At 41.6% G+C, this 26,011-nt stretch overlaps 1 protein-coding gene across 1 annotated transcript; it reads right to left on the bottom strand.

The window, feature by feature from the left end:
• Positions 1 to 1,822: 1,822 nt before the first annotated feature.
• Positions 1,823 to 26,011, bottom strand: LOC106588448 (uncharacterized). Its single transcript, XM_014177457.3, has 2 exons — positions 25,135 to 26,011; positions 1,823 to 7,453 (listed from the first exon to the last, which is right to left on the bottom strand). The coding sequence occupies exon 2, from the start codon at positions 7,022 to 7,024 to the stop codon at positions 2,993 to 2,995; it is 4,032 nt and encodes a 1,343-aa protein (XP_014032932.1). The 5' UTR covers positions 7,025 to 7,453; positions 25,135 to 26,011; the 3' UTR covers positions 1,823 to 2,992.

Here is a 26,011-nt window from a genome sequence, read left to right as displayed (position 1 = left end):
CGCCCAAAGACATCCCCATGGTAGGGCCGCGTGAGACAGAAGTGAAAGAGGCAAGTGAGGACAGAGAGATTGAACGGATTAGTGTTGCATTTAGCAAGATCGAGATACTGAATTTGCTTTGACATGTATTAAAGTATTTAGTTGGTGACCACCCCACAGTGTAATAGTTTGGCTTGATACTTTTCCTTATAGTATTCCAATAGTGACAATAGGCTATTAATACTTGGCCCTACTAATAATACAATGTAGCCTAATAAGCGTCAATACCAATATATATATAAAAATAATAAAAATATAATAATAAATGTACTTGTCTATACTACCCCCCCCCCCCCCCCCCCCCGCTAATATTTTCTTTGAAAGTTAAAGTATCTTCATAATCATAACTAACTTCCCGTTAATGAGTCACACTTCAGAAGTACAACATCTTAATTGATGTGCTACCTTAAAAAGTGCTTGAAAACACACTCCTGTATCCATTAGACCTACAAGCCACTAGATGGAGGCAATAGTGCGGTTTTTAAGAGCAAAAATATAAAATGCCACAATCAACACATTCAAAACATGGACAAATATTCACACAGATGAATCAATCCTTGATTTGTAAATATGGTGCGACTACGTTATAGCATGGATTCTTTAAATGTGCATGCATAACTTCATTTTTTAAAATGTAAACTGCAATGTTTCTCACACAAAATATTCCCTCCCTCTCTGATTAGGTTTCTGTAAGCATTCATAAAAGGGCCTCATATGGCCATCTAGAGGACACTGAATAATATTACCCCAGTCATTTTCCAACCACAGCTGCATGCCTGCCCATTCTCTCAACAGAAATCAAATGTTACTAAGAGTTTGATGTGTATCACACCACTGACACTGATAATCTGACCGAAGTGTTAAATGCAGGCCCTGCCAAACTGGTGACCAAATACAGTATATTATAAAATAAAGGACTTTCTGAAAAGTGAATTCTAGCAAATGCACCCATATACAATCTTCCAGATACAGAAGAAAACTCTCAGAACAGCCGGTCGTGCGCCTTTGGCACTAAACAGCCGTACTCGTCTACTGGGCTTTTTTCCTCCGTTTCTAATTGAGTGTGGCACTGCACAGGGCATGTGCCAACACGTGAGCTGTAAACATCTCTGCAGTGTAAGGTAAGGACAGTGCACTAAGGTAAGGACAGTGCACTAAGGTAAGGACAGTGCACTAAGGTAAGGACAGTGCACTAAGGTAAGGACAGTGCACTAAGGTAAGGACAGTGCACTGTGTGGAGCACCTTGCAGTTTTGCCATTTATTTGAACCTACTTAAATGATCAACATATAGGAAGGTAAATATAAACAGTGAAATGTGTAGGAGCGATCATTTGTGCATTGGCAAAAAGAAAGAGTTCAGAATTGCTCAAGATTTAAATCAGTGGTATTCAAAACCTTTTTCAGCAGGGACCCCATTTTCTTCGCCAGAATTTGACGACCCCATCCCAAATCTGATGACAACCTTTACATTTAATTTTTTTTTTTTTTTTTTTAAATTGGTACATTTGGATTGTCACATCAACAAATTGCCTGCAATTAATTACATTTCTCTCCTATCAAAATTAAGAATCAAGTAATACACATTTAATCATTCAAATGTTATTTTTCTAATCATCTTTCTCAATAACATTAGTATATGTATTTTTTAAATGATCTTTCTCAATAACTTTTGTATATTGTCCCAAAAATAATCTAATTTTTGCCCACTGCATTTCCCCTGCGACCCCACTAGGGGGAGACTTTGAATACCAACAATTTAAATAACAGGAAGGGAAAGCATGATGACATTTTTAATTTTTTTTATTTCATTTTTAAGGGTTTCAACAATTCACTTTAGGCAAAGAAAACGATAGTTATTTAGTAATAATATTTCATGTTTTAGTTTACTGAAAGGAAAACACTGGGGGACAGGACCTAAGTAATGAACGATGTGTACACGTGTTACGGGATAGGGCTTAACTAAGGCATAGGGTTGGTAAATGGGGTAGGGAAGGAAAAAAATTATAATCACACTGATACATATATTCATCGTCCTCCCTTTGTTTTACAAAGATAGTCCCAAAACATATTCCCACCCACCCATACAATAGCAACAATGACAAAAATAAATGATACTTGGAGTAAAAAAAAACAGCAAATAATCAATATATAATAAAATATAATACGAATTGTACAGTACACTCCGGTTGTTCCCATTATCCATTCCTGACACCTAAGTCCCATTGTTTTCCCCTATATATGATGGAAGTGTACAGAAAAATGGTCTCTTTCATTCCATTCTGATCCATTCCAACCTGTTCAGCTAGCCAGTTTTGCACAATTTTACCGATTGTTTGACAAGATACGTCCAGTTACACTAAGTGATTATTCAATTCAGTGAGTCAAGTTTCATAACAGGAGTGACTAACTGACAACTATCTTTTATCGGTTCAAATAGCTTCTTAGACTGACTTGCTTACCAGACAATTGTTTTTGCTTCAGGCCAAACATCTGTACGAAAAAAAATCTCTACAGGGAACAAAAGAAAAACACATAGTACAGAACAAAAGACAAATACTATTACTGTTTAACTGTGAATAATGACAGAAAACAGAAAACATCAGTACTTTTGGTACTCCACTCTTACTAGTATGCATTCATAATCCCAGACCAAACACAGCTAACAAAAATTATACTGTGGTAGAATGCATTTCAGAAGAAAAGAGGTGCTACTCAAACACTCACATGATCTAGAATCCTCTCTCCGCTTTGGGGAAGCAAAGACAGACGGATGGTGCTTTTGATGTTGGCCTTTAAAAAGTCCATGTTATCTTACAAACATCTCTGCTATAGTAAGGATTGTATGAATGTAGAGGGGATATATGGTAGTTATACTAAGCCTGTTGCCCACATCTTTAAAACTTGCTAGTTCTTGCTTGCTTTTTAGTTTAAAAATCCTAGACTAGAAAATAATTAGTGGCTGTATTCAGTCACCACTGTTGTTCTCCCAGGCTGGCCCTCCTGAACCGCTTCTTCCGCTGTCTTCTCAACAACCTCTCTTGGGGGCAAGTTCACGTTCAAGCCCCAGCTTCCACTACCTAAGAGAGATTGACCCCGGCAAGCAACCCTGTGCCTCTCCAGGAGAGATCCATTCCAGAAGCGGGAGCGGCATTTGGGACATGAGAACCGCCCTTGGGAAAGGTGACGTCCACGATGAATGAGGGCTTTCCGTAACGTCCGAGAACGCTTTCCGCAGACCGAACACTTCAGACGGGCCTGGTGGCCGTTATTTCTTGGAGGATGCCTCACACAACGATGGATCAAAAGTTTGGCCAGACTGGCGAATGTGGTGCTGGGGCAGTACTGGCATGGAAAACGTTTTATGGGGACTTCCATAGATGACAGCCCACTGACCTTAACCACACCTCCGCACCATTGTCTAACTCTATACCCTCCTCTCATCCTCAGGAGCTGGGCGAGCAGTTTCTTTTGCTTAAGCTTCTCATGCATTATTCCTTTTTTCCGCTTCATCAGTTTGAGTCTCCTGCTCGTGGCCTTATTCAAGGCAACCCCTACTAGTTGCCCCCCTCTCATTATACTTTGATATTCAACCCTCCTTTTTTTCTCTCTTTTTCTCTTGCCACCAACCCATCCTTCTTGGGACTGGAACTGAAAAGGGCGGTGTTGACCTTGGGAGGATTGGTTTGGCATGTAGGAGCCAGACGGATAAGTTGAGGGGTGGCCTGATTCAAAAAGAGGGATGTACTCAGCTGCTTGGGAAGGATGTTGGGTTCCACCAGCTGGTGGGTTTGCCGAACCAGTGCGGCCCAATCCATGCTGCGATTGCCTGTGCCTGGACAAGCTGTTAGAATAGGCGAAAGCCTTCCCGCATACCTCACAGCAGAAATTCTTTTCACCCCTTATTCCACCACCATGGACAGTTTGTTGATGGGCTGTCAGGTGGAACTGATGGCGGAATGATTTCCAGCATGTTGTGCATGTATAGAGCTTCTGAGAGGGTTGAGTGGACGAGCTGGACCCCTGAGACTTATCTTGAGGGTATGGATAATAAGATTGAGAGTTTGCTTGATTTCCATCTAGATTATTAACCCCTCCATGGCCCTTAGCTATTTTTCCTCCTGGTGTACCATCGGATTCCCCTTTTGTGTGTAATTTTCCATGTCTCACCAAGCTCTGAGCATAAGCAAACTCTTTACCACATATGTCACATTTGTAGTTCTTCTGACCAGAATGCACAGTGGAATGTTTAGTAAGATGGAAGTACTCCCGGAACTCTTTCCCACAAACATCACACCGGTGTGGCTTTTCACCTGTGTGAACACGGTCATGCCGACGTAGGGTCTCACGTCTCCTGAACCCTTTACCACATACTCCACATGAATATGGCCGTTCTCCCTCTCCACGACTTCTTCTTTGTCTAACTATGATTCCATCAGGTCCTGGTTCTCTCTTCTGTCGAGGCTTGCGGGGCTTTTTCGGTTTAGCATTCATCATCTGCTGGCTTGGATGGGTTAAAGGCATGGTAGAGCCACTACCTGCTCTGTAAGTCTTGTCGATTTCAGATGTAGATGATGGACCACCTGGTGAGACTCCCATATTCCCAAAGCCAAGTCCTCCAAGCAAACCTCCAATGATGTCTCTTCGCTCCTCTCCTCGACTCTCGCCAGTACTTATCTCGCAGGAGGCAGCGGCAGCTGCTGCAATTGCAGACATGGCACTGCTAGTGACCTCATCCTCAGAGTCATCCAATAGAGATGAAAGAGGAAGATGAGGCTGCTGTTGATGGAGATGGTGTTGTTGTTGACTTTGAGGGTGTGGGTGTAAGGTAGGAGCCAAGGGTGCTTTTCTAAGTGTCTGGCTTGACATCTCACTGCTATGGGAGCTCTCTCCAGAATAACAAGATTGGTTAGCCTGCTGTCGTCGGTAGTCATCCACACTGTAGGATGGTTGGTAGGATGGCCGGTTTCTTGAATAATCCGTGCCATATTTGCTCGCTCCATCTCGTTGGTAATCACCTGTACCACTGCCTCCAGCCACCATTTCAGTTTTGCTGCTACTTGCACTTGATGAGCTTTGATTTTCACCACTACCGCTTGGTCTGGGCCGGGAATTCCTTCCAGGCTTTCCACAGGTGCCAGACGCAGCATGATTTAGCAAAGAGGTGCTCTCTCGGAAGCAGCGACCACAAGCAGGGCATCGGAAAGGCTTATCATCATGGATCTTCTCATGCCTAGTGAGGGACTCACGGCGGTTGAAAGACCGTTGACAGACACCACATGCAAATGGACGAGCCCCTGAATGGATAACACCATGCTGGAGGAGGTGCCCTCTTTTCTTGAATCCCTTTCCACATTCGGTGCAACAGAACGTTTTGTCTTCGCTTGAAGTGTCTGGCTTGGCATCTTCAGAAGTCAACCCATGACTACGGAGATGTCTTCGAAGGCTTGTAAGATGACTGAAGGTCTTTCCACATTCACCACAGTGGTAGATGGCTTCAGGGTCAGGTTGACAAGGCATGGAGGCCATGGGATTTGCAGGTTTAGGTAGCTGTGAATCATTAGCTACCAGCACCGAGGCTGTGGATGAGGAAGGAGCTGAAGAGGAAGAGGAGGAGACCGTTGAGGAAGACTGTGTTGATGAAGAGAGGACTGATGAATGGTTATTACCAAGGCTGGTTATGGCTCCTCCTACAAGGCCCGGTTGAATGATTGAATTTTGACTGTGTTCAGTGGAGCTGCTGTGGCAGTTACTACCACTGCTACTGCTGTGACTAGTGCCATCTGCTTTTCTCTGAGGAAGGTAGCCAGCCATAGCCTTCTTTCTCCTGCTACCACCACTTCCACCAGACCCAGATCCACTGTCTCCTTTCCCTTCATCTTTCGAAAGTGATAAATGGAGTGGTAGAGGGAGAGGCATACCACTAGCTTCTTGTTGCATCAACGAAGCCAGCTGATTGGAGGAGAGAACTGGAATACCTTGGAAATCAAAGCCACCCAGAGACGACGGCTGAGGTGTTGGGTGAAGAGGATGGTGTGGGTGGGTATGGCTGTGAGGGTGAGATAAAGCATGGGGTGCCAATGGTTGCTGCTGCTGTTGAGGTTGGGGAGTGGAGTGACTATGACTGTGAGAGGAGTGAAGAGCTGGAGGTGGGGCGAGGGCTGAGTTTGAGTCACTAGCTCCTTGGCCCAAACCCAGGCCAAGATGGTTATGACCCCCTTGTTGAACCAGAAACTGCTCCAGACTGCTGTTAGTCGGGACCCCAGAAAGAAAGTACTGATTGGCGGCAAGCATGCAACTGAACTGCTGATGTAAGCTACGTGGATCAGACTGCCCAACGAGTGGTTGCCCTAGGGAGGACACTGCACTGCCAGGGTTGTTACTGGTGGACGATGAAGATGACGGGGAGGGCGAGGAGGATGGTCCAGGTGAGGCTTGGGGAACAGAGAGGCCAGGGTGTAAAGGTGGCGGTGGGGGAGCCGATGTAACCACTCCTCCAATAACACCAGACCCTCCACTGCTACTACCACCAAAGTCAAAACGTCCCATTCCCGAGTGCAGCTGCTCTTGGGCTAGAGCTGCTTCTGCAGGGTGAAACGGACGTAAGAATTGTGGGTATCCCGCAGCAGAGCTCCCACTCCCACTACTGCTCATCTTACTGGATTTCCGTGAACTATGCGAGGATGAGGACTGGCTCTGGTGTGATATTGGTGGAGGTGGGGCACTCATTTTGGCAAATATCGATGAAGAATCAGCAAAAGCATTACTTCTAGACCCCTGAAGAGACCCCAGACCAAGCCCAGAGAGAAGAGCGCCTGACGACTCTCCCTGCTGTTGGTGCTGCTGCTGAAGCTGTTGCTGGTGCTGGAGTTGGACTTGCTGTTGGTGCTGCAACTGTCTTTCCAATCCAAGGCCTTTAAACTGGTGAGCTTGGTGTCCACTTAGCATATCTAGAATGTCCAAGGGGTACTTACTGAACTGGAACATCTCCCACTCACTGATGGGAGGTTTTTCCTGGGTCACTCGCCCTACTGTTGAAGTACAACAATATCGCACCAATAATAATCAATAGCCACAGCTATTGAAAGTAATGCTTCTTGAACAACTTTCTCTAGAATGACTCCCGCTGCTACCAATATCTATCCCTTATCCCTTCTTATACAGATGAATGCCTAGTGCTTGCACTTTAAACCAAGAAGAGCAGGTAAAGGTCCTTTTAAATAAATGCTGTTCCTAATTTGAAATACAATGTATAAATAGTATGCAGTCTATGTAGTGTTTGTAGATTCCTTCTTGTATAGTGGTAGTCTTTGTTTTTCACCAAAAATGTGAAGCTGTCCGCATCCAGCTGGGGTGATGAAGGATGAACAGGTGTTCCACTTCTTTGTCTGCCCGTTGATGCCACACTCTTGAAGACTGGGGAAAAACAGAAACATTGTTTAAGTCTCTTGGTTAAATAGGCCTAGAGCTTGATAGCGCCTCGGGACAAAGTGGAGTCGCAATTCAACGGCTCAGACACGAGGGTCTACAGGAAATAACGGACTACAAAAAGAAAACCAGCCACGTTACGGAAACCGACATCTCACTTCCAGACAAACTAAAACACCTTCTTTGCCCGCTTTGAGGATAATACAGTGCCACCATCGTGGCCCGCTAACAAGGACTGCAGCCCCCCCCCCCCCCCCCCCCCCCCGCCCCCCGCCCCCTTCTCTGTGGCCGACGTGAGTAAGACATTTAAACATGTTAACCCTCGCAAGGCTGCTGGCACAGATGGCATCCCTAGCTGCGTCCTCAGAGCATGCGCAGACCAGCTGGCTGGTGTGTTTACAGACATATTCAATCGCTCCCTATCCCAGTCCGCTGTCCTCACATGCTTCAAGATGGCCACCATTGCTCCTGTACCCAAGAAGGCAAAGATAACTAAATGACTACTGCCCCGTAGCAGTCACTTTGTCATCATGAAGAGCTTTGAGAGACTAGTCAATGATCATAGCACCTCCACCCTACCTGCCACCCTAGACCCACTTTAGTTTGCATACCGCCCCAACAGGTCCACAGACGACGCAATTGCCATCACACTGCCCTATCCCATCTGGACAAGAGGAATACCTTTGTAAGAATGCTGTTCATTGACTACAGCTCAGCATTCAACACCATAGTACCCTCCAAGCTCATCATTAAGCTGGAGGCCATGGGTCTCAACCCCGCACTGTGCAATTGGGTCCTGGACTTTGACGGGCCGCCCACAGGTGGTGAAGGTAGGAAACAACATCTCCACTTCGCTGACCCTCAACACTGGGGCCCCACAAGGGTGTGTGCTCAGCCCCCTCCTGTACTCCCTGTTCACCCATGAATGCGTGGCCATGCACGCCTCCAACTCAATCAAGTTTGCAGACAACACAACAGTAGTGGGCTTGATCACCAACAATGATAAGACAGCCTACAGGGAGGAGGTGAGGGCTCTCGGAGTGTGGTGTCAGGAAAACAACTTCTCACTCAACAAAACAAAGGCGCAGATCGTGGACTTCAGGAAACAGCAGAGGGAGCACCCCCCTATCCACATCGAAGGGACAGTAGTGGAGAAGGTGGAAAATTAAGTTCCTCTGGGTATACATCACAGACAAACAAATGGTCCACCCACACAGACAGTGTGGTGAAGAAGGCGCAACAGTGCCTCCAACCTCGAGAGGCTGAAGAAATGTGTCTTGTCACCTAAAACCCCCCAAAAAACTTTTACAGGCGCACAATCGAGATCATTCTGTCAGTCTGTATCACCGCCTGGTTCGGCAACTGCACTGCCCTCAACAAGGCTCTCCAGAGGGTGGTGCGGTCTGCACAACACATCACTGGGGGCAAACTACCTGCCCTCCAAAACACCTACAGCATCTGATGTCACAAGAAGGCCAAAAAGATCATCAAGGACAACAACGACCCGAGCCACTGCCTGTTCAAACCACTACCATCCAGAAGGTGAGGTCAGTACAGGTGCATCAAAGCTGGGACCGAGAGATTGAAAAACAGCTACTCTCTCAAGGCCATCAGACTGCTAAACAGCAATAACTAACTCAGAGAGGCTGCTGCCTACATAGAGACTCATATCACTGGCCACTTTAAACATGGCCACTTTAACCTGTTATGGCTAGGGGGCAGTATTTTCACAGCCGGATAAAAAACGTATCCGATTTAATCTGATTATTACTCCTGCCCAGAAACTAGAATATGCATATAATTATTAGCTTTGGATAGAAAACTCTCCAAAGTTTCTAAAACTGTTTGAATGGTGTCTGTGAGTATAACAGAACTCATTTGGCAGGCCAAAACCTGAGAAGATTCTGTACAGGAAGTACCCTGTCTGACCATTTCTTGGCCTTCTTGATTATCTCTATCCAATACAGGGGATCTCTGCTGTTACGTGACACTTCCTACGGCTCCCATGGGCTCTCAGAAGGCGGCAAAAAGCTGAATCGTGGCTTTGCAGGCTCTGGCTGAAAAACAGTAGCGCGTTTGGATAGTGGCCGGTCACAGTACTATGAGACTCAGGCTCGTGCACGAGTCGACTCCATGTTTTTATTCTTTCGTCTGTGAACGAAAACCACCACTCCCGGTCGGAATATTATCGCTTTTTTACGAGAAAAATGGCATAAAAATTTATTTTAAACAGCGGTTGACATGCTTCGAAGTACAGTAATGGAATATTTAGAATTTTTTTGTCACGAAATGCGTCGGGCGCGTGACCCTTCGTCACCCTTGGATAGTGTCTTGAACGCACGAACAAAACGCCGCTATTTGGATATAACTATGGATTATTTTGAACCAAACCAACATTTGTTATTGAAGTAGAAGTCCTGGGAGTGCATTCTGACGAAGAACACCAAAGGTAATCAAACTTTTGTAATAGTAAATCGGAGTTTGGTCAGGGCTAAACTTGGTGGGTGTCAAAATAGCTAGCCGTGATGGCTGGGCTATCTACTCAGAATATTGCAAAATGTGCTTTCACCGAAAAGCAATTTTAAAATCGGACACCTCGATTGCACAAAGGAGTTCTGTATCTATAATTCTTAAAATAATTGTTATGTTTTTTGTGAACGTTTATCGTGAGTAATTTAGTAAATTCACCGGAAGTGTTCGGTGGGAATGCTAGTTCTGAACGTCACATGCTAATGTAAAAAGCTGGTTTTTGATATAAATATGAACTTGATTGAACAAAACATGCATGAATTGTATAACATAATGTCCTAGGCGTGTCATCTGATGAAGATCATCAAAGGTTAGTGCTGCATTTAGCTGTGGTTTTGTTTTTTGTGACATTATATGCTAGCTTGAAAAATGGGTGTCTGATTATTTCTGGCTGGGTACTCTGCTGACATAATCTAATGTTTTGCTTTCGCTGTAAAGCCTTTTTGAAATCGGACAGTGTGGTTAGATAAAGGAGAGTCTTGTCTTTAAAATGCTGTAAAATAGTCATATGTTTGAAAAATTGAAGTTTTTGTATTTTTGAGGAATTTGTAATTCGCGCCACGCCTATCATTGGATATTGGAGCAGGTGTTCCGCTAGCGGAACGTCTAGATGTAAGAGGTTAATAATGTTTACATATCTTACATTACTCATATGTATATACTGTACCTTATACCATCTATTGCACCATGCCTATGCCGCTCATCCATATATTTCTATGTACATATTCTTATTCCTCCCTTTAGATTTGTGTGTATTAGGTAGTTGTTGGGAAATTGTTAGATTACTTGTTAGATATTACTGCACTGTCGGAACTAGAAGCACAAGCATTTCGCTACACTCACATTAGCATTTGCTAACCATGTGTATGTGACCAATAAGATTTGATTTGATCCCCAGAGAATTGACGAAGCATCATATCAAATTATTTTAAGCTCCCAGTATAGGCATACATAACCACTTACCACTAGACAAAACTCAGGAGATCTTCATTTTCTAACTTAAGATTTGTCAAAACGTAAACAAGCGTTTGTGCTTTTAAAATAGTGATTATTTACAATAATTGTATTGCCTAGACCAATGCAGCCATCAACTCTGTTAAAGGTGCATTCTGTAACATAGCCACATGCAATTACTAAGGATTGACAATTATTTAACAAAAATAATTATTGAAAACACAAAAGTGCCCACATTTCCAGGTCAGAATCCAGAATCAGTAACTGATTTGAAAGAGCAAAAAAAAAAGAAAACAGGACTCTGGCCCGAGAACCAAACTCGCTTGACCCAAGGGTCGTTGCATTTGATTTCAATCACTTTTTGACCGCACGTCTTGACTTGAACAAACATTTCTAAACATGTTAGGCCATGGCAGAAGCAGGGGTCGCATTAGCTTTTAGAAATCTGCACTTTCAAAACGCAGACCATAAAATCTGCATTTTAAACCATTTCACCTGCATTTTATATTGAAATAAGTGTTTTCTTGCTTCAATAGTGATCAGGGGCGTGCATCAAGTTTTTCAATGCTATTTGGCTTGCATTATGTCAAACAGAATAGGTTAGACCCCAATTGCACTCTGACTCATTGGTCAAATAAAAACTGAAGCTGTGTCGTTCCATATAATTTCAATCACTTTCAAACTGCACCACTTTTGACTTGAACAAAATCTTCAAACAAGTTTGCCCATTGTGGAAGTGGTCAGAAAGTGACATTTTGGACCTGGATGCCAAAACAGGTGTTCGAAGTTTACCCATTTTGCATACCCCACCCTACCATGAGATGTCATCACTGAAAAAGATAAACGGTTACATTTGATATCATTTGAAAGCTTACAAAACAGGGTTGTCAAAAAACAAAATGTTTACGTCAATATATATATTTTTTTAACTAAACCCAGATTCTCATTTTCACAAATGTACCCTGGATAAGGAATGTGACAAAGGACAATTTTTCTTAACATTTAAACGTAAACAGTTTTACGTTTTTCCATTAAAAAAAGAGAAGACAATTCATAAAATTCCATGTGAATTTACAATGCAACTGTGCTGCTGCCAGCAACGGTTTGGGTCTCACCGTGCATCCCTTTCAGATAGTTAAAGTAAAGATTCAACCATTTTGAATGTTATATTGTTTTTGTGCATCTCTGAGCAATGTTCCATCGATTCCCTGGGTCAATTCATGTTTATCTGAGATATTGCCATTCAAGCAGGCAGAAATTCAGTTGGTATGACGTAGCATTAAGATAAAGCCGCTCTCACCACACTGGAAGTTAACGGGAATACGACTTTTAGATCGGAAAAACATGTCAGATTTCAATACTGACCGATGTCAGATTGTCTTTTCTCCAATGAGCCATTGATCATATTTTTGTGATATAAATACCTAGAGAAATGTGTAATTTAACAAAAAGGGTTTAACACATTTCTCCCATTTGTCTGCCTCTTCAGTCCTGTGTGAATTGCATGGTGCCGTTGTGAATGTCAGACTGCATCGATCGGCATGTTGATCATGGTGAGATTGTAGACTGGTAAATCGATAGTTAGTGCAGTTTGTTTAGGTGATTTTACAGCCCTCTCCTTCACAGGCTGATATTGACTTTGGTATTATTGTGTGTAGCTACATTTGCTAGCTAACTACCTAGCCAGCCAGCCCACAGAGACAGCATTGCGGGTTTTGTAGTTGACTTGAGCTGCAACAGATTTCCACATGTTGCTACCAACCTTAAACAAAATGAAACGTGTTCACCCACCAAAAATTATTGTCACATATTAGTGTTATGCAAATGAGTGGTTTGGTGGAATTTTATTTTTAAAGCATTGCACCTGTTCTACCATTACTGTACCTCAACTCAAGTTAGATGTTCCTTCTCATTTAACTTCTCAAAGTATTGCCACACAGGACTTCGCTGCGGTCACTTACCTTTCTCTGCCATTTTTCCAACTGTTAACAACAATGACGTAGTGGAGAGTCAACTCCAAAATAATTGTTTCCTCGAATCCTTGCACGTCTAGTGTGAAGACTCCTAAGATTCTGTATTTTTGGAACGCAGGAGACTGAGTAGTTGCCGTACCTCCAAGAACACAAACACTCACAATTTTCAGTGAGCTAGCGAGGGACGGAGGGAGACAGTATGGGAAGGTCAGCCGCCAGACACACAGAGTCAGAACCGTGCACTAGGCCTATCTGACGGCAATCAAAAGCTGTATCTCACAATGGAATCCTGTATATCACAATTTCTTGGCTTGCAAAGTCTCACAACTTCAGTAAAGCAGGGCCTATTCATCAACGAATAGGCTAGGATATTGAGATAAGCTAGATGCAACACTTCGATCTCATAGTGCACGGGTTCGCTTTACGCTGTTCACAGCGTGGTAGCCAGGGCACCAAGACAAAGAAGAAGTTGAGCCTTAGTTGATGCGGAAATTGACCCACTATGTTGTTGTTCTTTCTGCATCTACGCAAAAACAAACAAAACATTTTCAGTCATGGATCTTTCTTAACGTTAAGATCCAAATGTTCGTTTAAATAGTTTAACGTTTACAACACTACCTTAGACTAGGGCTGGGTGATATAGCTAAAATATCACTTTTTTTGTTGAATGGCGCCATTTCAAGTTTTTGAATAATAAAAGTTAAAAACTTGCTTTATGAGTAGTGTGACCCTAGGGTGGCAACACATACATTCTAAGTGATTTCATTGGGTCTTTCTGCATTCTGGTTGTTTCATACTCTTCAATTCAACTAAAAATAATTTCTCAGCGTTATCATACATTTCTGCTTTTCCTGCACTCATTTGAGATCATTTCCACACTGCCACGTAGTGCTGCACAATATCGGCAAAGAATCTGGGCCTTATTTTTAACCAAATGTTGCAATTGCGATTTGACTTGCGATTTAGAGGAAAACACTTGGGTGAACTGTTAGAATCATGGAAATTCTATAGTTAGAATATAATAGTGGGCACTTTAAATAAAGTGTTTGACTTGACAACAACTGAAAATGCCAAGGAGGAGTTATTGTGACAGGGTAGGAAACAAAGTGTTGACAAGTGTTTCCTATGGGAACCTTAAGCTTTGGCGGACCGACTGGCAAGCGTCTTCACTGACATTTTCAACCTCTCCCTGGCCGAGTCTAACACCTACATGTTTCAAGCAGACCACCATAGTCCCTGTGCCCAAGAAAGCAAAGATAACCTGTCTAAATGACTACCGCCCCGTAGCACTCACATCGGTAGCCCATTATCCCGGATACCATAGACCCACTCCAATTCTCATACATCCCCAACAGATCTACAGATGACGCCATCTGAAATCGCACTCCACACTGTCCTTTCCCACCTTGACAAAAGGAACACCTATGTGAGAATGCTGTTCAGTCACTACAGCTCAGCGTTCAACACCATAGTGTCCAGAAAGCTCTTCACTAAGCTAAGGACCCTGGAACTAAATACCTCCCTCTGCAACTGGATCCTGGACATCCTGACAGGCCGCCGCCAGGTGGTAAGGGTAGGTAACACCACATCTGCCAAGCTGATCCTCAACACGGGGTCCCCTCAGGTGTGCGTGCTTAGTCCCGTCCTGTACCCGTTCACCCATGACTGCGTGGCCAAGCACGACTCCAACACCATCATTAACCTGTTAGGGCTAGGGGGCAGTATTTACACGGCCGGATAAAAAACGTACCCGATTTAATCTGGTTATTACTACTGCCCAGAAACTAGAATATGCATATAATTACTGGCTTTGGATAGAAAACACCCTAACGTTTCTAAAACTGTTTGAATGGTGTCTGTGAGTATAAAAGAACTCATATGGCAGGCAAAAACCTGAGAAGATTCCTTACAGGAAGTGGCCTGTCTGACAAGTTCTTGTTCTTCTTGACTCTCTTTATTGAAAACTGAGGATCTTTGCTGTAACGTGACACTTCCTACGGCTCCCATAGGCTCTCAGAACCCGGGAAAAAGCTGAATGATGTAATTCCAGCCCCTGGCTGAAAAACATTAGCGCCTTTGGTAAGTGGTCTATCAGAGGACAACGGACTGAGGCGCGTGCACGAGGCGACCCCATGTTTTTATTTTCTCTCTCTTTGTACTAAAACACAGATTCCCGGTCGGAATATTATCGCTTTTTTACGAGAAAAATGGCATAAAAATTGATTTTAAACAGCGGTTGACATGCTTCGAAGTACGGTAATGGAATATTTAGAATTTTTTTGTCACGAAACGCGTCGGGCGTGTCACCCTTGTTTACCCTTTCGGATAGTGTCTTGAACGCACGAACAAAACGCCGCTATTTGGATATAACTATGGATTATTTTGAACCAAACCAACATTTGTTATTGAAGTAGAAGTCCTGGTAGTGCATTCTGACGAAGAACAGCAAAGGTAATAACATTTTTCTTATAGTAAATCTGACTTTGGTGAGGGCTAAACTTGGTGGGTGTCTAAATAGCTAGCCCTGTGATGCCAGGCTATCTACTTAGAGTATTGCAAAATGTGCTTTCACCGAAAAGCTATTTTAAAATCGGACATAGCGAGTGCATAGAGGAGTTCTGTATCTATAATTCTTAAAATAATTGTTATGTTTTTTGTGAACGTTTATCGTGAGTAATTTAGTAAATTCACCGGAAGTATGCTAGTTCTGAACGTCACATGCTAATGTAAAAAGCTGGTTTTTGATATAAATATGAACTTGATTGAACAAAACATGCATGTATTGTATAACATAATGTCCTAAGATTGTCATCTGATGAAGATCATCAAAGGTTAGTGCTGCATTTAGCTGTGGTTTGGGTTTATGTGACATTATATGCTAGCTTGAAAAATGGGTGTCTGATTATTTCTGGCTGGGTACTCTGCTGACATAATCTGTTTTGCTTTCGTTGTAAAGCCTTTTTGAAATCGGACAGTGTGGTTAGATTAACGAGTCTTGTCTTTAAAATGGTGTAAAATAGTCATATGTTTGAGAAATTTAAGTAATAGCATTTCTAAGGTATTTGAATAACGTGCCACGGGATTCCACTGGCTGTTACGTAGGTGGGACGAAATCGTCCCACTGGCCCTAGAGAAGTTAAGTTTGCTGACGACACAACAGTGGTAGGCCTGATCGACAACGATGAGACAGCCTATAGAGAGGTGGTCAGACACCTGGCAGTGTTGTGCCAAGACAAACTCTCCCTCAACGTGAGCAAGACAAAGGAGTTGATCGTGGACTACAGGAAAAGGAGGGTCGATCACGCCCCCATTCACATCGACGGGGCAGTAGTGGAGCGGGTCGAGTCTCAAGTTCCTTGGTGTCCACATTACCAACAAACTACCATTGTCCAAACACACCAAGACAGTCGTGAAGAGGGCACGATAACACCTTTTCCCCCTCACGAGACTGAAAAGATTTGGCATGGGTCCCCAGTAGAGGTCGACCGATTAATCGGAATGGCCGATTAATTAGGGCCGATTTCAAGTTTTCATAACAATTGGAAATCGGTATTTTTGGACACCGATTTGGCCCCCCCCCCCAAAAAAAATAGTTACACCTTTATTTAACTAGGCAAGTCAGTTAAGAACACATTCTTATTTTCAATGACGGCCTAGGAACGGTGGGTTAACTGCCTTGTTCAGGGGCAGAACGACAGATTCTTACCTTGTTAGTCCAACGCTCTAACCACCTGCCTTACATTGCACTCCACGAGGAGCCTGCGTGGCAGGCTGACTACCTGTTACGCGAGGGCAGCAAGAAGCCAAGGTAAGTTGCTAGCTAGCATTAAACTTATAAAAAACAATCAATCTTCACATAATCACTAGTTAACTACACATGGTTGGTTGATATTACTAGTTTATCTAGCGTGTCCTGCGTTGCACATAATCGATGCGGTGCCTGTTAATTTCTCATCGAATCACAGCCTACTTCGCCAAACGGGTGATGATTTAGCACTGTCGTTGCACCTAACCATAAACATCAATGCCTTTCTTTAAAATCAATACACAAGTATATATTTTTTAAACCTGCATATTTAGTTAATATTGCCTGCTAACATGAATTTCTTATAATTAGGGAAATTGTGTCACTTATTCCTAACAAAGAGCGTAATTCATTTGCCAGAATTGTACATAATTATGACATAACATTGAAGGTTGTACAATGTAACAGCAATATTTAGACTTAGGGATGCCACCCGTTAGATAAAATACGGAACAGTTCCGTATTTCACTGAAAGAATAAACGTTTTGTTTTCGAAATGATAGTTTCCGGATTCAACCATATTAATGACCAAAGGCTCGTATTTCTGTGTGTTATTATGTTATAATTAAGTCTATGATTTGATATTTGATAGAGCAGTCTGACTGAGCGATTGTAGGCAGCAGCAGGCTTGTAAGCATTCATTCAAACAGCACCTTCGTGCGTTTGCCAGCAGCTCTTTGCAATTCTTCAAGCATTGAGCTGTTTATGACTTCAAGCCTATCAACTCCCGAGATTAGGCTGGTGTAACTGATGTGAAATGGCTAGCTAGTTAGCGGGGTGCGCACTAATAGTGTTTCAATTGGTGACGTCACTCGCTCTGAGACTTGGAGTAGTTGTTCCCCTTGCTCTGCAAGGGCCGCGGCTTTTGTGGAGTGAAGGGTAACGATGCTTCGAGGGTGGCCGTTGTCGATGTGTTCCTGGTTCGAGCCCAGGTAGGAGCGAGGAGAGGGACGGAAACTATACTGTTACACTGGCAATACTAAAGTGCCTATAAGAACATCCAATAGTCAAAGGTATATGAAATACAAATCGTATAGAGAGAAATAGTCCTATTATTCCTATAATAACTACAACCTAAAACTTCTTACCTGGGAATATTGAAGACTCATGTTAAAAGGAACCACCAGCTTTCATATGTTCTCATGTTCTGAGCAAGGAACTTAAACGTTAGCTTTCTTACATGGCACATATTGCACTTTTACTTTCTTCTCCAACACTTTGTTTTTGCATTATTTAAACCGAATTGAACGTTTCATTATTTATTTGAGGCTAAATTGATTTTATTGATGTATTATATTAAGTTAAAATAAGTGTTCATTCAGTATTGTTGTAATTGTCATTATTACAACAACAAACATTTTATATATATATATATATATATATAAATAAAAATGTATATGTAACTTTTTTTTTTAATATAAAATACAAATAATAAAAAATAAATAACAAATTAAAATTAAAAAAACAAAAAAAAACAAAAAAAAAGCGGCCGATTATTTGGCATTGGCTTTTTTTGGTCCTCCAATAATCGGTATCGGCGTTGAAAAATCATAGTCGGTCAACCTCTAGTCCCCAGATCCTCAAAAAGTTAGTTGCACCCATATGAAATGAGTAAAGCAGTATGTAAACATTATTAAAGTGACTAGGTCCTGGGTGGCAGGAAGTTTGGCCCCAGTGATGTATTGGGCCGTATGCACTGCACTCTGTAGCGCCTTATGGTCAGATGCCGAGCAGTTGCCATACCAGGCGGTGATGCAACCGGTCAGGATGCTCTCAATGGTATATACTGTATTTTAGTCAATGCCATTCCGACATTGCTCATCCTAATATTTATATATTTCTTAATTCCAATCTTTTACTTTTAGATGTGCGTATTGCTGTGAATTGTTAAGATATTACTGCAGTGATGAGCTAGGAACACAAGCATTGATACAACCACAATAACATCTGCTAAATATGTGTATGTGACCCAAAAGATGTGATTTGATATCAAGTTTAGCCAACTTGGATCTAGGTAAAATTTCACAAGCTCTGAATTCAGCTAACAAGGCAAAACAGTTGAATTGTTATGAACACAACTTGTCCGTCTCTAACTGTTTGAAAAGCATGCTAGCCTGTCCGCTTTGTTCAGATGTTGAAATCAAGTGGCCTACCTTATTTCTCAGAATGAGTTGGCAATTCCTTATATAATTGTTGTATGCTCATTGCACAAAGACTAAACAGCTAGTATTATGATCTTTAACCTGTTGGGGATAGGGGGCACTATTTGCACGGTCGGGTATAAAAAACGTACCCGATTTAATCTGGTTACTACTCCTGCCCAGTAACTATAATATGCATATAATTAGTAGATTTGGATAGAAAACACTCTAAAGTTTCTAAAACAGTTTGAATGGTGTCTGTGAGTATAACAGAACTCATATGGCAGTCAAAACCCTGAGACAAATCCTAACAGGAAATGGAAATCTGATGTGTGGAATCACTTCAAACCTTTGCCATTGAAACACACAGGGACTTAATCATTTAGCACTTCCTAAGGCTTCCACTAGATGTCAAGTCTTTACAAAGTGGTTTGAGTCTTCTATGGTAGAAAGAGAGGCTTGGGAAGTTGGTCACAGGGGGAGGGCCATTACTACTATGACGCGGGCGCCCATGGGAACCCTTTTTTTCTGAAACGTTTAGTAAGACAATGCAATCGTCCGCCTTGAATATTATTGAAGCTCTGGTTGAAAAAGTCCCTAAAGATTTATGTTATACAACGTTTGACTAGTTTGAACGAACGTAAATATATATTTTTTTGCACATTCGTGACGACAAGTCCCGCGCGCTTCAGTACATTATGAGTAGCCTTCGGAACGTGCTAACAAGAAGGAACTATTGGGACATAAATTATTCACTTTTTCGAACAAAACTACATTTGTTGTGGACCTGGGAATCCTGGAAGTGCCTTCTGATGAAGATAATCAAAGGTAAGGGAATATTTACAATAGTATATTTGATTTTAGATGGTTCCAAGATGGCGCTAACATGTATCGCCTAGCCTATTTTTCTGAGCATACCACGTCGTTTATTGCAAAGTGTGATTTCCCAGTAAAGTTATTTTTAAATCTGGCAATGCGGTTGCATTCACGATATGTTAATCTATAATTCTTTGAATGACAATATTAAATTTTAACAATGTTTTCGAATAGTAATTTTGTAAATTGTAGCGTTGATTCACAGGAAGCATTTGAGGGAAAATATTTTCTGAACGTCACGCGCCGATGTAAAATGCTGTTTTTATATATAAATATGAACTTTATCGAACAAAAAATGCATGTATTGTATAACATAATGTCCTAGGAGTGTCATCTGATGAAGATCATCAAAGGTTAGTGCTGCATTTAGCTGTGTTTTGGGTATTTGTGATGCATGCTAGTTGCTTTGAAAATGGCAGTGGGATTTTTTTTGGCAGGGTACTCTCCTAACATAATCTAATGTTTTGCTTTTGCTGTAAAGCCTTTTTGAAATCGGACAACGTGGTTCGATTCAGGAGAGTTGCATCTATAAAATGATGTAAAATAGTCATACGTTTGAGAAATTGAAGTTATAGCATTTATGAGGTTTTGTATCTCGCGCGACTCCACTGACTGTTGACTAGGGTCCCACGTTCCCAGCCAGGTTAACTGACTAAAATGCTGCTAGCAATACGTGGTACCGTAATGCACGCGTGACAATCAGAATTAATTTTCCAGAATTACTGTTAATTTGATACATACGTTTTAGCAGTGTCTGCTCGGCTCAAAATTTGAGGAGTTAAAACATGAACAGGGTATGGTTCGAAAGGTTAAGTTCTCTATTACAGTAAAATTATGTCTCCATGTGTTTCGGTGTCCATATGACTGATTCTGTTGGACCAAACCTCAAATGCAAAATAGCAAGTTGAAACCGTTTGTCAGAGAGGAAGAAGTGATCTCTCATCTTGGGAGAAAGAGGCAAAGCATGAGGTTTCCCTCTCGCCAACATCTGCCCAAAATAAGCCTAATGCGTTTCTATGCACTTATTTTGAACCTAAGCTTGTCGCCTGCCTTCCCACCTTTGAGACAACGACTCCCATTGTTAGGATGGAGAAGTGAGCATCTCATCATTATATACAACTCTCTGATGTAAACGGGAAGGTGCAGAGCACAGGAGCGAACAAGACGAGACCAAAAAGACAACATGGGAACAAGCGGACATAAACTTTCATAAAAACAAAAATGAATATGATATATATTGGCCAGGCCTACACTACACATGGCGCATCACATAAAAAAAAAGAACATTCAAATACCGTTATAGAAGGTAAAGTAAAAACCCAAACCGGTCCGTGCATCAATACCGGTATATTGTAAAATACGGTATATCACCCAGCCCTACCTTAGACCTTATTTTACATCGGAAGCATTTGTGTTGTGCCCGTCAACGGTTGAGACAGCATACTCGAATACAGGGTGGGTTTCATTTCAATCATAGAAATAGAATTCATAAAATGGACCTATCCCTTCAGACACCTGCAACTTATCTGGTACACCATTGCCATTTCAATTTAATTGAAACTACCTTCCAATTACTAACAGTAAGATAGCAGCTGGTCCACCCACTGTCGAATGTCAACTTGAATGGAAACATATTATCTATATAATTTCAATAGGTTTCACATGGAAGATTGACAGTTTAAAACAGGTCCAATGCAACCTTTTTATCTCAAAATTAAATAATTTCTAGGAAACAATTAAGTACCTTCCTGTGATTGTTTTCAATTAAAATGGTCAAAAAGAAACGAAAATAGCTTCTTAACAAACACCAATTGCTCAAGCAAGAATTTTGCTATTTTGGTTGCTAGCTTAGCTGTTGTTAGCTACTTAGTGCTGCTACTCTGTCTCCCACAGCTCCCTGCAGTGAGTCTGAGTAGCCTAGCAACGAGTCTCTACTCATTTGCTCATGGCTCACTGACTAAAGACAGCCATTAGTTGACGTAAGAAAGCTACTTTCTAACTCTATAAACTCACTGTACATTACTATTTTCTGCTAAATAACAATTCTGGTCGACTCCCGACACTGTTCCCGTTTTATGACTGACGAGATTTGTTAAAATTCTGACACTAATTGAATTACGCAAATTAACCTAGACTGATAAGCATGACCGGTCAAATGTATTTTCAGCGGCTAATGGTTATGTACGTACGTACAGTCACTGTGGGTACGACGTTATCGATGCACTCGGAAGAATCCCAGAACATATTCCAGCCTGTGCTAGCAAAATAGTCATGTAGCTTAGCATCTGCTTCATCTGGTCACTTTCTTATTGACCGAGTCACTGGTGCGTCCTGCTTTAGTTTTTGCTTTTGCAGAAGGATAGAATAGTGGTCAGATTTGCCAAATGGAGGGCAAGCTTTGTACCCATCTCTGTGTGTGGAGTAAAGGTGGTCTAGAGTTTTTTCCCCTCTGGTTGCACATTTAACATGCTAGTAGAAATGAGGTAAAAGCGGATTTGAGTTTCCCTACATTAAAGTACCAGGCCACTAGGAACGCCGCCTCTGGATGAGCGTTTTCCTGTTTACTTATGGCGGTATACAGCTCATTGAGTGCGGTCTTAGTGCCAGCATCGGTTTGTGGTGGTATATAGACAGCTACGAAAAAGACAGATGAAAACTCTGGTAAATAGTGTGGTTTACAGCTTATCATGAGATACTCTACCTCACGCACCAGCTGTTGTTCAGAAATATACATAGATCGCCACCCCTTGTCTTACCAGAGGCCGCTGTGCTATCCTTGCCGAAAAAGTTTCAAACACGCCAGCTGTATGTTATCCATGTCATCGTTCAGCCACGTCTCGGTGAAACATAAGATATTACAGTTTAATGTCCCATTGGTAATATCGCCATTCCGCATCTGTGGTGAAAGGTGGTCAAATTAACCTTGGTATGGCCATCTTAAAACAATTCCATGTTAGTTTAGAACCTAGAGGGTTAACCCATCTCATCCCCTTCATCTAGACTGATTGAAGTGGATTTAACAATAAGGGATCATAGCATTCACCTGGTACATCTATGTCATGGAAAGAGCAGGTGTTCTTAATGTTTTGTATACACAGTGTATATGAACAAAATCTGAGTTTACATGTTCTTAGATAAATGTAAAAAATGTCATGTTTTATAAAAAGAAAAATGTATTTCAATAAATCATAAAAGATTTTAACAACCCTGTTTGTAAGCTTTGAAATGATATCAAACTCAACCTTTTTCAGTGATGAAGTCTCATGGTAGGGTGGGCTTTGCAAATTGGGTCAAAATTTAGCAATCTCCTGAATGTTTTGGCATTCAGGTCCAAAATGTCACTTTCTGACCACTTCCACCATGGGAAAACATGGAAGGTTTCATTCAAATCAAAAGGGTTCAGTAAACAAGTTTTGGAAATCATATGGAACAACCCAGCTGTTAGTTCACCCAATCATACTTTCCTCATGCACCCCAGGTTTGCTTTGAAAATAGGAGAGACGTGAATTCAGTGTGTGCAGTTAATTATGTGCAATGCTGGTCCTAGGGGTCCACATCTTTGTTCTAGCCCAGCACTAATTCAATTAACCAACAAGTCCTTTATTAGTCTAGTTGAGCTGTGCAGATGTGTAAGGGCAAATCCGCCTATAAATATATTCAGTGGAAATGGGGGCGGGAGGTAGCCTAGTGGTTAGAGCATTGGTCTAGTAACCAAAAGGTTGCAAGATCGAATCCCTGAGCTGACAAGGTAAAAATCTGTCGTTCTGCCGCCGAACAAGGCAGTTAACCCACTGTTCCTAGGCCGTCATTGAAAATAAGAATTTGTTCTTAACTGACTTGCCTAGTTAAATAAAGATAAAATAAAAACACTGGTGGTCTAAATAATTTCTCACCTCCTTTACTTTTTCCCAGGTTACTTTTCTGACTTGGTTAGAGACATGGGAGGCCTGCCACAGCTACACAACCACCTCACCTAGACTAATTATAGGCTACATTTCAAAATGGTAACACCAGCGCCGCATTCAGCAGGACGCAGCGTTTTGTAACGTTCAGATATAAATATGCTATGTAGAACAGACATGTGAAATAAGGAACCACGTCAGCTCTATTCATAGAATTTCTATCTGCAACGTTCAAGAACGTTTTGCAACTGAACGTGGCCCTGGGCTACACTCAACCTTCAGTCTTTTAAGGTAAATATCACAGGAACCCCAGGGTGAAACTTCTGCTAGAGGACAACAGTGAATTCACTGTGTCCTTCCCCATAACAATAGACACACAAAAACAGTTGTGTCTTGTAGGCAATGTTCCAATTACCTTTCTTCTAGGGCAATAAGGTCACCCAACCTATTGTTACCAAACAAGGAAGGTATTATAATAGCCAAGAAAATAAATAGATGACCCATATAACCTTGTGGAGGTTGGTACAATTGTCTTATGTTATAATAAACAAACAAGTAGCCTACTCCAGGGAGACTTTTTTGTTGTCATGAAACTTTGTAAACAAATGATTTAGGCCATTTACTCCAAATCAAGTCCAAATTATTAATGGCGTTGCTCTGGTGGAATGACATTCCTTGAGCACTATAGTTAGGTCTAGCCTCATCTCATAGAAATTAAGTGTTACCAGTAAAGGTATTTACATGGGACGCATGTTCTGTTTTCTCCATCATTTGCTTTTTTCAAGGGCCCACTCTTTGATATAATGCACAAATTGCAGATTGAAGCCTACGGGGCAATGCTAGTTATGAAATGATATACCATGAACTTGAAGCCATTAGTCTAAAGTGCCAAGAAGGCAATCAAATAGGCCTAAATAGAACGTAGCCTAGGCCTAGGTAAAATCAATTCAAAGTTTATTGGACATGTACAAATATTTGCTGGTGTTATAGCAGGTGTAACGAAATGCTTATGTTACTAACTCCAACAGTGAAGTAGAATGTTTCGCAAATGTAATACAAATAAAAAATATATAAATTCAAGGAATTACAATCAAAGTGGATATATTACAGTGAGCATATGAGAACCCAGAATATAAATATGTGACAGAAATTGGCATAAAATGATTGGCATGGACAGCATTTCATTTTTATGATAACATGCTGTGCATCATTATGTAAAACAAATCGACGAAACTATGGGTGATAGCCAACATGGCCATGTCTAGACCTGTACCTGATAGGTGCCAATAATAGCCTACTGTTGAGATATTTGCAACCATAACAGAAAATATGTTTTCATATAACTTACAAAGGACTATTAATGTGCTAAAATGTTTTTCAGTGACGTTCCCAGTATTTCCTAATAATTCCTGCTGGTCTGTGAAGACCTTGCCTAACTACAAGGTTATAACGTACCATTTAACAATAAACTCATTTTAAAACATCTTACCAACAGGTTTGGTGGGATGTATATGGGCTGGAAACTGGTGTAGCACTTTCTGCTTGATTGAAGACCAAAACGTGTTTACAGGTAGAAACGAATGGGTCTGCTTCCATTGATCATCTGGTGGGTAGCCAAGTTAGCTAGACTAACTTGAAAACCCACCAAAATTGCAGGTGGTGGCAAAATTCCAAAATTAGTAGCGCGGCATTCGTCATTAGCTAACTAACGTTAGCAGGCTAACATTACCTTGTTTTTATAAGTGGTTGAGTAAAGTTGTCAACCAAAGCAACAATACAAATGAAATTGGATATAAATAAAGGAGTCTTTCGATCATGTCGTTGTTAGCTAATAAATTAAAATGTCGTTTGAAATCCTGGTTGCATAGGTAGCCGATGCTAAGCTAACCTAGCTACCAAGCTAACAGATAGCTTGATAGCTGTCTTTTTTAGCTAGCTAACCTTATAAATACCATTAAAATCGCCTGTCAAAAAGGTAAAAGAAAAACATAGGATAAAAATGGCGCGGGGAATGCCGTGATAACTTATTTATGTCAGATAGCCATTCTTCATCCAGGGACAAATATTTTCAAAGGCCTGCCTCTCCATCGGCCCAGGAGGGCTGTTTTCGACTCGATAACAAAAACTATTTCCGCTGGGTTGGCCTGCTAATTCAGATATGTCCCTTGTTTGAAGCGGTAGTTTCGATGCTTGAATCGTTAACTCTTCGAATTTACCGAAATTAGCCCTTTCTTTAGTGTTTGTCGTATTTTCATAATTTTTCTTCGGTCAAATATTTTCCGCCCCGTGTCAATTTTAGGTGTCCCCGTCTATGGACTATGCCTACGGCTCCTAATGTTCTTCGAGTTAAAATGGTAGCTTCCGGT

The sequence above is a fragment of the Salmo salar genome, chromosome 27 (genome assembly GCF_965601325.2).
Source record: "Salmo salar chromosome 27, fSalSal1, whole genome shotgun sequence".
Taxonomy (NCBI): Eukaryota; Metazoa; Chordata; class Actinopteri; order Salmoniformes; family Salmonidae; genus Salmo; species Salmo salar.
This window is presented reverse-complemented; position numbering and strand designations above follow the sequence as displayed.

Bases quoted from the DNA above. Each gene is read 5' to 3' on its own strand.
- LOC106588448 (XM_014177457.3), bottom strand. From the start codon at position 7,024: ATGTTCCAGTTCAGTAAGTACCCCTTGGACATTCTAGATATGCTAAGT.